Raw genomic sequence first — 16392 nt, forward strand, 5'->3', positions numbered from 1 at the left:
CAGCGTAACATCACGCATTTAGCCGTAATAGCACGTAAAACAAACATAAAACTCGGTATTTTGAAAGGGGGAACTGGAAAAGAGCCGAAAAACAGCCCATGAAATAAAGTATTGAACAATTTTTGATTTAAGTTGAAAGCGGACGAAAAGCCGATGTCTGTAGTAGAAAAAAATTATGTTTCGTTTATTAACGCTTTAGAGGTAGCATTCTCTGCAATGATAACGAAGTAGCTGCTCTTTCCCTTTATAGCTCCACAGCCTATTATTACATTTACAAAAACCAAATTATAGTCTCAACACAAGGCGATTTTGCGGTTTTTGTATGATTGAGGGTGCGGGGGTTGGGGGGCTCTTTTCCCTTCCCCTCACATTTGAACTTAATGTTTGAAAAACTATTTTAGCCTTGGCATATTACAATGAAATTTTCCTTGATGAACAAACCAATAATTGTGAACAGATTTAGTCTTCGTACTCTACATCGTATTATCACGCATTTAGCCGTTATAGCACGTGAAACAACTATGAAAAAGGAAACTTTAAAATGTGAGGGGTGTTACAAAGAGCCGAGGTGGGCTATAATTTCTGAGCGGGCTTTAAAGAGAAAGAGCCTTGCATTGCATCCCTTTTTTGTCCTTTTTTGATTTTTTATCCTTCTTTTTCTTCCCATATTCCGATTCCTCTCCCGAATCCTTCCGATCCCGCTTGGACTTCTTCGACTTGGATTTCGATATCGTGGTCGCTTTCTCGTCCATATCGGAGTGTTCGATCAAATAACGATAAATGTATAGTGGTCTGTCTCTGGCTAAGTACAATTGTTTTAAGTTTGACACACGTGTTTTATTACTTTAGCCTCGCACGTGCCAGCTTTTTTTTTCACTTGAGCATATCATTTTGCCTCCCCTCCTCTCATAAGCATCAAATTTTTAGTGTAACGAGGAGCTTCACGAGGAGCTGCATGCCAAATATGGGTTCTTTTTCCTTTTCCTCCCCACCTTGAACGAGCATCAATTTTATGGTGTAATGAAAGGTTTTGCCAGGTTATCTATGGGTTGCAAAAATGTTTGTCGTGGCCTAGATAGTCCAGGTGCCAATTTTCATAACAATGATACAGTGTGAAAAAAACTTAATTGTAAAAATTCGCAGGTGGGGAAGAAAAAATAAGAAGCCCAAAAAGGAATGACATGACTGTACAAGAGCCAAAAATACTATTTTAACAAACTAGCGATCATTTTTGCTCCGCATTTTAATTTTTATAACAATCAAACAACCCGGGTTGACCTCCATACACCGAAAATGCTTATCATACAATTCCATACAACAAAAATCATTATCATACAAATCCAAACATCGGCTCTTTTTCCTTTTCCCCCCCACCTGCAAATTTTTCAATTTGAAATTACTGTTCACTTTGTCCGATTGTCATGAAAATTGACATGCAGACTGATTAGGCCATAATCAACATATTTGGTCGTCATAATTAACCTTGTAAAACCACTCGTTAGACCATAAAATTCATGTTTGTGTGAGGTGGGGGGGGGAAAAGGAAAAAGAGCCCAAACATCAAGTGTATGGAGAAAATGCTTGTCATACAATTTTCATTCATTTTCGAAAAACAATAGAAAAAAAATTAAACCATTTCTGCGGTTTTTTGAGAACAGTTGAACAAAGGTGACAAAAAAAACTGATTTAAAAAATTTTTTTGAAAAAAATGCTTTCCATTCAATTTCCATATATGGAAATTGTATGACTGGCATTTTTTGATGCTTATTTTAGAGTTTTCATACAAAATAAGCAACCAAAATAAGTTTGGTTGCTTATTTTAAAGTTTTCATACAACTTTCTGTACGTATGGAATTGTATGAAATTGTATGAAAAGAAATTTCTCATTTAAGAGAATTGTATGATAAGCATTTTTGGTCAACCCGGGAATGTGAATAAAAATAAATTGTGAAAAAATGCAGGTGGGGGAGAGGAAAAAAGAGAGAGCCTTATATGTTCACCATGCAAATTTTCATTAAATTATGACAACGTCAAATTAGTTTTTCAGATTGAAATTAAAATAAGCCTCCCCACACTAAGGCTCTCTTTTCTTTCCTCTCCCCCACCTGCAATTTTTCACAAGTAATTTTTGTTCATGTTTGGTTTTTATAAAAATTAAAATGTGGAACCAATGATCGCTAGTTTGTTAAAACAATTGGAAAAGAGCCAATTTTCACAACAATGGGACAAGGTGAACAATTATTTCACCTGTAATGTTTCGCAGGTGGAGGGGGAAGGGAGCCAAAACAGCCATTAATCTTTCGTAGTAATCGAAGGGGGCTCTTTTTCTTTTTCCCACCAGCGAAATAATTTTTAAACAGTAGCTTTACAAATGAATCGAATTATTGAAATGTTACAAAAATCGGCATGTAGACTGATTAGGCTTAAAAACTTTGTGCCCGACTAAAGGTTTTTAAAAAAATTTCAAATATTTCTTTTGATTTTTAGAGGTTTTAAGCGCCTATTTTTTAATGCAATTTCGAATAAGTTATCAGCCATTAATAGTATTACGATTAGATAAATATGTTCATAGATCAAAATGTATTGAACACGCGGGAATTCATGATTTGACACTGCGAATTTTTGATCGTTTTGTTCTAATGCCAGAAATGTGCTTCTCGAGTAAAATTTTTATTTAGTTTTTTGAAAGCGCAGAAAACTTGACTTTTTACTTTTAATAAAATATTTTTCAACTATACAGTTTGTTGTCTGTCGTACTACTAGTAAAATGAGTCATAGTGGTCTTAACTGTAAAAAGTCTGATGTATATCATTTCAAAATTATTCCATACAACTATTGTGGGTTTTGTTAAGTTATTAAAACTGTAAATTCTAATTTCGAGTAGTGTTGAGTGCCGTTGCTTTGTTTCCATGGTTCACACTGTTGAAAAAATAGCGGAATATTTGTACTGGTAGTGGTTTTTTTCAACTCAGTTTTTCAAATAGTCGTTTTCACGGGATTTTTTCATTTTATCTAAAAGGTACTGATGCCCTGCAAAAAATCAACTATTATCATTTAATCTGTGCTCAATGTTCGATAATTCATGTTGAAATTTGCCAATTCGGGCCTTTTGACAAATTTAACCCGCGATTAGTTTTTAAATTTTATGCTGAAAAAGCGGAAGCGGCTATTTAAATTAATCCAGATTGAGTTGAAGCGAGCAATTTGCTCTTACTGATGCAGGAAATTCCTCATGCGTGAAATACCGAATGTGCGATTATTTTTTCAACCATCAAAGTTCAGTACTTTTCAATTCTAGAGAAATAAGAGGTTAATTTTTTCGGACAGTTTAAAGAACGTTGACATTGTTTGATTGATAATTTTCGTCCTCAAAATTGACATGAGAAATAATTGAAAAGTATTTCGAAGAAAACGGAGTATTTATATTTAGGTTTTTTTATTCAGTCACTCATGATTTTGTAAAAGGCGATTTGACAGAATGTTTTCATATCACCTAAAAGATAATTTTGTCCGAAACTCAAACAAATATGTGCACCTGCGATCATTTTTTGAAAAATTATGATGCGATGGTTTGAACTAAATTTGTTAATAATATGTGTTACAGTGCTGATTTAAATTATCCGGACGAAACGAACAAAACTTGAATTTTCAAACGCGTTTTTTTTTCAAATTGGGTTAAGATTAGACAAAAAGTGAAGAGAACAAAAGTTGCTTAGAATTTCACCAGAATTAATATGGTGCCATTTTTTCTCCGAAAGTCTCAACAAAAATTTTACCCCAAAAATGGGTCATTTTGGCTTTTTTCAATTAATCAAGAGTTACGCGGAAACTACTTTGTTAATTGATAAAAAAATTATATCACAGGAAGCCTCTTACGTAGTTCAACAAAGTTTAAGAAGGGTTAAATCTCCAAAAATTTGCGCAAATTGTTCAAAATTTATTTTTAAACAGAGATTCTGGGTTTTATATAGTAAAAATCATATTTATTGACTATCAAGTGAAAATTTTTTCTCTTATACTGGTTTTTGGAGATTTAACCTTTTTAATCTTTGTTGAGCTGCGTAGGAGGCTTCCTGTGATATAATTTTCTTATCAATTAATAAAGTAGTTTCCGCGTAACTCTTGATTAATTGAAAAAAGCCAAAACGACCCATTTTTGGGGTAAAATTTTTGTTGAGACTTTCGGAGAAAAAATGGCACCCTATTAATTCTGGTGAAATTCTAAGCAACTTTTGTTCTCTTCACTTTTTGTCTAATCTGAACCCAATTTGAGAAAAACGCGTTTGAAAATTCAAGTTTTGTTCGATTTGTCCGGATAATTTAAATCAGCACTGTATTACGAAACGCAAAAGCGACGAATTAAATCATTCAAAACTAAACCAAGGAAAGTCAATGAAACATTCAGGGATGTGCTCCGATATTAGAGAGCCTTGTTTGATATTAAAAATCGAAACGTTTTCTTTTATAAGTTTTTTAAGCTGTTAGCATATCTTTTTTGGAGAGGAAATTTATGCTATCAAGGTAACACATAAGAGCTCATTTTGTTACATTTTGATCTTAATCTTTGATTGATACTAAAGTGAGCTGTTTCATTTGAGGAACACCAGAAAAGTTACGACCCTCATTATAATTGATGGCCATATTTTGATTTTCAAAAATAGGGCGACATAATGCCAACTACACATTGGAATTTTATTTTTTTAAAACTGTTAAAAAATGTTTTGTTTTTGTAAACATATAAGGCCTTTTTAAACGCAAAAACAATGAACGAGCTTATCGATAGAAAATTTTTATCTAATTTTAAGACTTTTGTGGGGTATGTGCCTCAAAAAATTCTGCTGCTACATAGAGTAAACTTTATGGGCTGCGAAACTGCTTGTTGAATTTTAAAAATTGAAGCGATTACAAGCCTCTGATAGTCCAAAACATCAATTCACTACCGCCCGAGTTGAGTTGTTTGTTCACTTATGTTTCGACTTTCAAAGTCAAGCACATGACAGTGCTCGACCAAAAAATTATAGTCGAAACAGGGGTTTGGGTCGAGCACAAAATTGAAACATTTCTCGAGCACTGTTGAAATATACCTCGAACACTGTCGAAACATACCTCGAGAACGGTCAAAATAGATCTCGAGCGCGGTCGAAACATACATTGAGCTCGGTCGAAACATATCACGGGTACGGTCGAAACATTACCTCGAGCACGGTTGAAACATGCCACGAGCACGGTCGACCATGGACCCTCAGGGAGTCGACCCCCTGCCCACCCAAAGAGTCCCCCCTTTGGTTCTTTTTAATAAATCTGTTCTTGGCCGACTGACCCTAAAATTTTTCTAAAGGCGCCTCAGGGGCCAATATATACTAACTTTGAGGGGGAACCTAATTTTTTTGTCAAAATTTTTCAAAAAGTGCACAAAAACGGCTTTTTTGACCTGTTTTTTTTTAAATTTCCCTGCATCGGCGCAGATTATTTGGCCAAAACAGCGTCTTTTTAGTGTTTTAGGAGAGTTCGGAAAATCATTTTGGTCGACCGACCTAGAAAAAAAGGTTGTCAAAATTTTTCGAAAATCCGCCCCCCCCCCCCATCGGAAATCCTAGATCCGCCCCTGATTTAAATGTCAGCTCAAATTACAAAACAGAATTCCAAACGATGAAAAAAAATGGCTCAAAAGTAGTTCATCCCTACAAAATATTCAACTTGCAAATAACTTTAACAGTTATATTCTGGTAAAAAATTATCATAAGATGTTACACGAAAAGCATAAATTATATCGTTTAAACGTGAATAACTTTCGAAACATACCAGAATTTGGTCGAGCATGGTCTAAATATATCTTGCTAGGGTCGAGCACGGTGGAGCTCGTTTTTTTCGGTCTAGCAGAGTCGAAACATACCTTCCTTAGGACGAGCACATTTGTTTCGGTCGAGCACGGTCGAAACATAAAGTGAGCTCCTCGACCCGGGGCTGACTCAGCGCTTGTCATAATTTCATTTTTTGAGCGTTGGATCATCGCCCAATTGTTGCTGATTTATCGCTGAAAGTTTTTTAATGAAATGAAAATGAATCAGGGATGACGATCGAGTGAAGTTCAAACTCGGGGTGGCAGTCAAATGGCACGCATACGAACAGAGTATTGTAATGATAACTCGCGGAATCTCAATTGTTTTGTGAACCAAATTCATAGTCATGAACTAAACCCCGGTAGATCAGAAGCGCGACATCTTGATGAAAATTCAAAGGAAAATGTTAGAGTTCAGCTGAACCCGTTGAACGACCAAATAATTGCTTCCTATTTTCAACTTGTTTTTGAAGAGAGATCTTTTGAAAGAGAATCTTATCGAATGGGAGATTTGGGTAAGGGATCTTCTGTCATGCAACTACTACGTTTCAACTGATGAGTTGCTAATTAATGAGTTGCTAATTACTGAGTGTTGCTAATTATAATATTTTTTCGGTTTTAAGCAGTTTCTGGAAAATTAATTCCGACGGATCTTTGGAACAATTTGAATTGGAGAGCTTCGAACACTTGAGACAAAAAGAACTCCTAAATCCGCTTCTCATGTAGGAAAAAACTAAAAGTAGGAAATTTTTATCACGGAATAACTAGTAAGAACACCGAAAACTAGAGCAAAATTGAGGAATGAATGAGTTTGGACTGGCTAGTACGGAATGGCGAATGATTCTAAATGACGTTAAATTCTGGATCACTGGCGTCTTCGATTCTTATCTCGGTGTTTGAAACTGTCATTTCGGGTGCCTGGTCGTTCGGCCGAGTGAAGGTCGCGGGGTTGTTTAGTGAACGATTGGACATTTTATTAGCCGAGTGTCTAAACTGCCTCATTTTGGAGAACTTTTCGATTCGTGACGAGTAGCAGTCGGGACTTCGACAGTTGATCACGCTTTCACGCTCGCGTTGAATCACCTGTGTAAAAAAAACATTACAAAATCAAATATACTCAAAAAATGAATCTTCTTTGAAAGCTCAAAAAGTTTACTTTCGCTAATGCATACACGAACACATTGAATCCTTTTCTTCATGAGATGATTCAAGAGGAAAGGGAGTCCCCCCCCCCCCGGATTTGAGGGATTCGACCCTCTCATCACCCAAAGTGTCCCCTTTTGGTACTATGGATTTTACGACATCCATTTTTAGTCCAACCCCAAAAATCTTTAAGGGCAAATATATAAGAATTTTGACGGGGAGCACGGGCCAAAAAACGCAAACTTTTTTCGAAGAAATTTTGTGGTGCAAATTTTGTTCAAAGAAATAAGGCCTTTTCAGTTTTTTGGAGAGCTCGCAAAATCAATTTGGTCAATTTGAAAAATCAATTTGGTAAAAAGTTCAATCAAATTTCGGAAGTTGGATTTGGTCGGATGTTAAAACGTTTATTCAGAGGATTATAACTACATGAAGCCCAACCAAATTTTAATATATTTTTCAAAACGTCAAAAAAAATTGTTGTTGAATTCATATTGATATCAAAAACAAAATTGCGTTTGATGAGAAAACGAAGCTTGGTTTTGTAGCGAAATGCTTTTAAGTTGCAAACCTTGACGTCTGAGACGTTGTGGGGGTAAGGCGCCGGTCGGCGTGAAATCTCGCGGGGCTGTAGGTTCTTGATTGCCCCCCACTCCTTGAAGAAGGTGGAGATTAGGAGAGCCCAGAAAACGAAGGCCAGAAAAATCACTAGACTGTCCATGTCTAAGAAATTGAGAAAGGAGGGGCTAGAGGGATCGGCTTCTCCTTCTAAGTCGCCTGCAAAAAAAGATCCATAAGAAATCGACAGTTTATGACCAAGAGATTCTGACAATGTTTTTTTTTGTGAAAATTGTTTTTGTTCCGACCATTAAAAATGGAGAGGACTAACTTTGTACTCGGATGTTTTAGTTTTTTTTTTGCTTTTGGTTTCAACGCAAAATCAGGTACCACAAATCAGGCGCCGATCTAGGAACTTCTCGAGGGGGGGGGGGGGCGGATTTTCATAATTTTTTTTTTGGGTCGACCAAATTGATTTTGTGAGCTCTCCCAACCTGTTAGTATTTTATGGTCAGACAGCCGAAAATGGATATCTCTAAATAGTACATAGGGGGGACCCTTCGGGTCAGCAGGGGGTCGAATCCCTGAGGAAGAGGTGTCCGCCCCCCTAAATCCGCTACTGCCACAAATAGTCTACAAAAATTTTGGTCCAATTTGCCTATATTACTATGACTGTCTAATAAACCTAAATTGTATTTTTACGTCAGATCTTTTGATCACTCGAAACAGAAAAAAACTACACTAATTTGGAAAAAAAAATCTTTCTAAACCGTTGTTTTCTAAGGACTAGGGTCAGAACAGTCTGCGTACTTGCACAGTAACAGGCTATACTTGTCAAAACTTGTTTTTGAAAGCCGTAGAAAAATTGCAGCATTTGGGAGACGTTGCTTGTAAAAGAAATGAGAAGCAGGGTTGGATCTAGGTGTTTCGAGAAATTTTTTAAATGGTGGTAATTTCAAGTGCATAGGTTTGGGATGCCTCAGAGAAGCATGATAGAAGGCGCCAAATTCAATTCGTCTGAACTTTTATGATTGTTTGCTGGAAGAAAATCTTTTTAAACGAGTTCGCAGTTTCTTCAGATTTTTGTACTTAAACATGGATTCCATTAAATAAACTTGATCTTCCATAGATGATGAGTCGCTTAGAGGTGTAAGTGACTGTTACAATCTTGAACCTTGAATCAAATATCCTTAGGCTACCTTTTGCAAAATTACAGATGAACTGAAAAGCATAATGAAAAGTGAGAAAAATTTAATTCGTGGCCTCAACTACATCAACTCACAAAATGAGAAAGGTTTTGTTTGTTAAAACTTTTTTCAAGCTCCTTTGAGAAAGGTTTTGTTTGTTAAAACTTTTTTCAAGCTCGTTTCAAGCTCGTGGCCTAAACTACATCAACTCACAAAATGAGAAAGGTTTTGTTTGTTAAAACTTTTTTCAAGCTCCTTTGAGAAAGGTTTTGTTTGTTAAAACTTTTTTCAAGCTCGTTTCAAGCTCGTGGCCTAAACTACATCAACTCACAAAATGAGAAAGGTTTTGTTTGTTAAAACTTTTTTCAAGCTCGGTTGAAACTTTTGATGTTGTTAAAAATTTGGAGCTTTTTTTCAAAAAACATAATCAGATCTTGTGACCGAAAAAACCATAGTTTACCATTAAAATGAAAAAAAGTTAGCACCAATTGTGACGAAGCCTATAAAATACATTCAGTCAAACTTTAGTGATAACTATAGATAAAAAGTTAGACGCAATCAACTTATGTTTTTAGTCTTTGAACAAAAATTGTTCCTGCGAAACACTCGCACCAGTGCAAGATATAAACGATCTTTAACAAGTATTTGTTCCAAATTACCATCTAAATTCTGAGTTTAAGCCCCGGGGTGGCTCACTCATAGAGTAATTTCAGATACGGTACACCGTCTGTTCGTCACGCTATCTAATTTTCAGCCGGATAGATTCGTGCATTTTCTTAGTCTAATACCAGTCTTAATCTTACTCTCATATCTCCTAGTCTCAATAGATCTAGTCTATACTGGTATTTGCGAGATACTGGTATTTGCGAGATGGAACTGTTCTGAAGGAGAACGACTGTTTGCCATATTATATTAATTCTGTTCTGTCGCGGAAACTTTGAAGAGTTTCAGCTATGCGATTTATAGTAAGTGTTAGTTATGGATCATGATTGGTTGGTAAGAAATGTTTTACAGAGATAGTTTTATCATTAATATAATTGGATTTAAATACTAATTTTAAACTGGTTCCAACTCAGTGATTCTTTTGGATGCATCATGATTGATCTTGATAAAAACCTTTATCTCAGTACAATTACAATAAATGAATTGAACACAAGGGTGAAAAATTAAAAAAAAAAGAAAATGATTGTTTTTTTGCAATTGTCTTAGTTTTGGCTCATCCCAAAAAAAGGGTTCAAAACAAGATTAAAAATGACCGACCGCTACGTTTATTTCCAACAATTAGCAAAGTTTTTAAGGGATAATTATAAATTCTCGGTAAGCTTCTTGAACAAATAAATGAGTTTTCATCTTTTTTTTTGTTTCCTTGAAAAACAAATTTTGACTCTTTTTATCTGCTGCAACAGCTGAAAACTTCAGAAAAAAAACAATGACTGAATTCTTATGTCCGCTGCATCTCCCATATATTTCAAAATTTTTTCTAAATACTTTTGATTATCGAGTACTTCCACAAAAATGGGGGCTCACAGCATCCGTGGCCCGTTTCTAAATGTTTTAAAGAGAGATTATAGCCAAACGATAAGAAAATGTTGAAAAAGTTAACGTCAAATCAAAAAAATTAAAATCGAATGCGGGGTTCAACAAGTATCTGTTTTGAGTTTTCTGCCATACCTAAGAATTTATCAACTAATTATCTTGCCCGGTCGTTAATATAATTTTCCATTTAACACTTGTGTTTGAAAAAGCTCCTCACTAAATGAGTTGAATAGCTATCACGAGGATCATTTATGTATAATGATAATACTAAATTGTTTCCAGTATAGGTTCACATTGATCGATATAATTTATATAAATGACCACTTGAAAGAACCCAATCTGGAAGATCGTCATTAGACAAATTCTGCCTAATTTCAGGCGCCTCTGAGCAAAAAAGAACAGGTTTTAATTGGGAATATTGGGATGGTGGTGTGATACTACGTTTTTTGTCACAATACTATAGATCAAAAGTTTTTAAAACTATAGAAGTAAAAAATTATTTCGTTAGAAACTTGAAAAATTAAATGCGAGCTTAATTGCTAATTTCTCACCAATAGTAAAATTTTCCAAGTGAAGTTTGCTCAGCTTGATATCTTCATTCCTTTCATTTGCCGCCTGCAGTTTCTGGTCCATGCTGGTATTTTGATTTTGAGCCACTACAGACAGAGAGTAGCTGCAGTGTCTTCTCAGCTGACCCAGATTGGAAGAGAACTGTGTCACTTTTGGGTCCACCGAGAAAGCGTAGACAGACAAAGTTCGGCCTGAAACAATATATTTAATATCTGTGATGCTCATTGAAACTCTATATGTTCTAAATATATTAGAACATATTAGAGAGCTGATTAGTGCACGTTGCACGATTCGTGCCTTATGCATTTGTTCTAGCACGTCATGAATGTTGCACTACACTTTAATGGTATCATTTGCATGAATCGCGCACCTGGTGTGATCAATCCGAGATCTTTGCTGGTTCCTGCTACTGCGAAACCACTACTGGTCATGACGAGCATTGGTCGCTTGCGTTTCGTATGAAACCTCTGGTATTTTTTTTTCAATTTGTGGAAAAAAGTTATGCAAAAGGGTGAAACACTTTGCAACAAACTGCAAACAAGCTGATGAATGACTCTCAGTAAATTTGTGAGGCAGAAATTTTAGACACTGAAGATTTGAATTTGAAAAAAAAAATTGATCAAAATTTCCTTTTTTTGTGTTTTTTTTTGAAAAATGTTAAACAATAAAACTGAGGTTTTCCGGAGCGCGACCCCTTCAAAACTATTATTGGCCCCAAAGGCGCCATTAGAAAACTTTAAAGGTTGGCCTGCCGAATATGGATGTCATGAAATAATAACGAAGGGCGAGGGGGTGAGGGGGACTTTTTGCTTGGGGGACTTTTTGGTTGGTGAGAGGGTCAAACCTCCAAACACCCCACGCACCTTCCCCCCACCCTTAATCCACCTCTGAAGGGATGGGAGTGTCCACCGTAAATCGTACTCTACCTAGCTTTGCTTAGCACAAAAATTGACATCCTCGGCAAATATGATATTTCAATAAATTGAGAAAATCTGTTTTAAGGGGCTAAAAACTTTTCGAAAACGTTTTATTGACTTTACCTTCATCTGATTTGATTGACTTTGGGTGTTTGCAGAGAGACTGGATCAAAATTAGGAAGTAACACTGGATTGCGTAACTTCCTTGAATCATTGGCGACCACGTCACCGACACAGCCCCGTCGGCATCGCCAGTCCAAGAGAAGTCCACGGGCGCGATATCCGAGTTGTCGAACAAAATGGGAATAGCCTCGTTGCTTGGGATCCAAATATTTTGGCCAAGCTGCCGATTATGTTCCTGTTCGACTCCGAGTTGATCGATCGAAAGAATTGAAGTTGCAGTACACTGCATGATTGATTCAGCATGCAGACTTCTGTTTGGGAGGGGTTGAATAAACAGACTAGGTATAACAATCACGTAAGGTATACTAACGCATACTAACTAGATCATCAAGTTACGATCTAAAACAAATCGCACAGTTTAGTTGCCATAGCGATCGGTGAAAAGTTGGTGTGACTTGCTTAGCATTCGGTATTATTTTTTCAAGGAAGTTTGTAAACCTAATTATTAGCTGATTGCATCTCGGAGTCGAAAAGTCAATCAAAGAAAGAAACAAAAGCTTGAGCAGCTATCAATTTTTGAAAGAATAGTGTCCTCTCGTTCTAAAAAAGCTCTTCCGTGAAATTTCATTACGGTTCGAGTGGTTTTCTCCAGCGAGCCAAAAATCAATTTGGGGAAGACTGAAAATAATTAGAAAATCAGTGACGCGAAAAATCTGGCACAAGAGAAAAGTTTAACAGGAAATTTAAAGGGTACCGCGGAACGGAAAAACAACGGAGTCTTGTCGTCGATAGACATCGTTTATTAGCTTTGCAGATCTCATTTAACACTTTATCAGAGAAAAACTTTCATTGAAAACGCAATAAATTATTCAAACATTCGCTTTTTATTAGCTGGGGTGAATTTTTGATGGCAAATTTATGACTGAGTAGATTTTCACCAAGTTGAGTTGCATGTCTTCACGGTATGCGTTTGATTATGGAGGTCAAAAGTTATTTATTATGACGAGAAGCGAAAAGTGGTCGCGTAAGTGAGAGTATTAAATTCCACTGGGATCATTGTCACCATCAGAAAAAAAGGTAACTGAAAAAAATGGAAGTGGTTATTTTTTTAAGTGATTTGTTTATTTGTTTACTTTTTGTTTGGTGGGGTAAACCTTTCGTAATTCACATTACCGATATCAACCTATGAATTTTAATTGTTTCAGAAAAACTTCAATACGAAAAACAAATGAATGCATAATATTAGCTCAAGTTAGGTGAGATACTGGACTAAAAAATAGCAACGATGTCTTTGCTGTTGTTTTTAGCCCTGAAGGGCCGCGTTTGGCATGCTCAAACCGCCGAGTCTATTGGGTTTAAAGTAGAGGTGTTCTTGGAAGGAGTAATGCAGTGTGTGTAAAAACAGTTAATGAAGTCAGAGGCTTGGGTCTACTATGTTTAGGTGGGCTATTTCGGACCTTATTTAGGAACGTGCTCTTCTAGTGCAGTGGGGAAGAGAAGGGAGATATCGGAGGGTTTCTTTTAATGATTCACACTTTGACAATGTTGGTGAAGAAAATACTGAAATCCTATCTAGCCAACAATTGAAGCTTCACAGCAGCGAACCTTTGAGTGTGCGTTTCGTAAAAACATCCACGTCCTGTCACCAGGAGCAGACCTTAAAATTTCTCCAAAAGGGGCTGTTTTTCAAAAAGAAACTCAAAAATTATCTTTCTTCAATTACTTTTTGACAAATTGAGATTAATGACACCGATTACAGACACAAAAATTGTTTTTTTTTTGATAGACAACAGCTTTAAAATTTTATAAACAGAATTCGCAAGTCTTTTTTAAACCTTTCTTGGGAGGAAAAAGTATACTATTGACGATAAATTGTACTTGTTACACAGCACGGAAAATTTTTTGGTTCTTTTGTTAATTATTTAAATTAAATATCCGGACAAAACGATTGAAAGTTGAAATCAATCTAAAACGCATTTTTTCAATTTAGATTCATTTAAGATGTAAAATGACTTAAGGAGACAAAATTTACTTAGAGTTGCCGCAAAAAAATGGTTCATTTTTTTGCAGTATTCTGGCTTAAGTCTTACCCCAAAATGACCATGTTTGAGTTTCTTTAGCCTATCGAAAGTAACTTTTGGTTCAATTGCTGACAAAAAGTATCAACCTGCGCCTTTTATTCATTCCAACTAAAATTAGGAAGAGTATAAACTTCTAATTTTTGTATAATTAAAATTAGTTTCGTTTGATAGCCAAATAGTTTCAGTGTTACTATTAACAAAGCAATTTTCAGTTTTAAGAGCAGCTTTTAGACGTTTTGCCTAACTTTTGGAGAATAATCATTATTTATTTTTGGTTAGGTTATGTAAGACCCTCACTATGTATTACGTTCATATATTTTTGTCAGCCATTGAACCAAAATTTTGGCGCATTTTTGATTAACTACTTAACTACAAATAGCCAAAAATGGTCTTTTTGGGGTCAAACTTTGGGCTCGAACTTAGCAAAACAAACTGCACCATATTAGCTCTTCTAAAATTGTAAGCAAATTTTGTCTTCAACAGTTTTCGCTTAATGCCATGCCATTCTAGTTTGAGGAAAACGCGTTTCAACTTTTAAGTGTTTTTTTTTTGTTTTGACCGGATAATTTATATCAGCACTGTGGTAATAAAGGTAAAGTCCAGGTGAAGTCATTCTCATAAACGAAATGCATCCATTGAGAGAGAGAGAGAGAGCTATTAGACTAAATTTAACTGTTTTCAGGCGTCTCAGTTAATTCTGTTCTGTCTATTTGGGGAGGCAGGCGCGGATCTAGGAATTTCTCGAGGGAGGGCCGATTTTCAAAAAACATTTGAAAACTATGTCGAAATTTTTTTTAGGCCATTCAAATTGATTTTGTTAGCTCTCCCAAACCACTATAAAGACCCTATAAAGACCCTAATTTGATAAATAAACAGACCAAAAAAAGGCGTTTTTAGGCACTTTTTGGAAATGTTCGACCAAAAAATCGCGTGTTTTCGGCGCGTGAATCCCCCTCAAAATTAATATAGATTGGCGCCAAAGGCGCCTTTAGAAAATTTTAAGGTCTGTCAGCCAAAAATGGATATCTAAAAAAAGTACAAAGGGGGGACCCTTTGAGTCGGCAGGGGGTCGAATCCCTGAAAAAACTCAATCACTATTTTGGAAACAGAACTTTTTTGCTAAGACTCGTAAATATACCTTCCGTGTTATTTCAAGTTTTTTCTGCAATTTTACACAATCTGATTAGAATTGTTCCGAAATAAATAAAAAACGATCTCAATTTTCCGCCGCTTGATTGTCTGAACGCTGAAAAAACGGCAAATATTGGCAATTCTTGTTACTCACGTCAAATATTTTCTTTTTGACAATATTCATTGTATAAATTAGGCGCTGAAGGCGGTTTTTTTTCTGATTTTGCCTCGATTAAATTGCAATTAAGCGGAGAAACAATTTGACTCTGAAAGTTACATGTGTAAATAAATTGATTTTATGCCTGATAATGAAAACAGACGCCCAAACCTCTGAAATTGCTGTCAAATTGGTATAAAAACAACCAATTGCCTCTGCGTTTTTGTATAATGGTAGAAAATTCAATCCGATAAAACTTAAAAAATTGCTTTCCTTTTTTTTGAGAACAGGAAAAAGTGTCCATTATTTTTCAGTTTGCAGTAAAGTTTTTGGCGGGATGTTTCCAAAGTTTTTAGCCGTGATGAAAAGAGCATGAGAATCAAGGAAAAATTTAATTGAAAAGGGAATTAACAAAAACTGATAAAACTGACAGTTGAAAAAATTGACAGAATAATTGACAGTTGAAAAACAGCAATGAATATGAAATAATGAAATTTTGTAACCATTTTTTTCTGTTTACTAGGGATATCGACCCATTAAATCAGTAATACACTATTTCGCAACTACTTACTACTTACTTTTGTGAACTGAATGTCAATTACCAGCTTTTAGTAATGATTTACTCGTTTAAGTTATTGGCTAATGCGTAGCTTGGTTTTTTCAATGGCGAAAGCAAGCGCCAAGCAGACCATATTTGCACTATAAATGGAAACTATTTGATTTAAAACCAATTCTGAAAAATTCGGCCTGAAAAAAATTAGAGGATGAAAACAATCTGAAAGGGAAGCGAAAATTGCTTTCAAAGGGAACATTAAAAAGATGAATTGCGTCAACGCCTCAGTAGTTTTCCAAAACGTGTTTCATTCAGTGCAATTATGTTTCTCACAGCACAGAAAAGCCGTTGAAAAATGAACAATAGCGACAAATCAAAAACAATAAGAATTGTCTGACTTAGTTTCAGTTTTGATGCTTTTTTTCAGCTAGCGGTGAAATATCACTCTAAATTTGTCATAATAAAGAATACTTTATGGATAAGAATAAATTGTTCTTAAAATAGAAACTATTTGACGAAATTTTGAACTAAATTCGAACGTTGAGTGTTGAATAAAAATGATCTCAGTGAAAACGCCTCCTAAGAAACCAAAAGTGTTCA

At 35.5% G+C, this 16392-nt stretch overlaps 1 protein-coding gene across 2 annotated transcripts; it reads right to left on the minus strand.

Moving 5' to 3' along the window:
- Positions 1–6587: 6587 nt before the first annotated feature.
- LOC134840099 (uncharacterized) lies at positions 6588–16020 on the minus strand. Of its 2 annotated transcripts, none has more exons than XM_063856178.1 (5): positions 15818–16020; positions 11871–12269; positions 10812–11021; positions 7551–7756; positions 6588–6922 (listed from the first exon to the last, which is right to left on the minus strand). In XM_063856178.1, the coding sequence occupies exons 2-5, from the start codon at positions 12157–12159 to the stop codon at positions 6683–6685; spliced, it is 945 nt and encodes a 314-aa protein (XP_063712248.1). In that variant the 5' UTR covers positions 12160–12269; positions 15818–16020; the 3' UTR covers positions 6588–6682. The 2 variants fall into 2 exon arrangements, with proteins under 2 accessions (XP_063712248.1, XP_063712907.1); XM_063856837.1 differs by lacking the exon at positions 15818–16020 and adding an exon at positions 12423–12705 and having other exon boundaries at positions 11871–12105.
- Between the last annotated feature and the right edge of the window lie 372 nt (positions 16021–16392).

Source organism: Symsagittifera roscoffensis, chromosome 1 (genome assembly GCF_963678635.1).
Source record: "Symsagittifera roscoffensis chromosome 1, txSymRosc1.1, whole genome shotgun sequence".
Classification (NCBI taxonomy): domain Eukaryota; kingdom Metazoa; phylum Xenacoelomorpha; order Acoela; family Convolutidae; genus Symsagittifera; species Symsagittifera roscoffensis.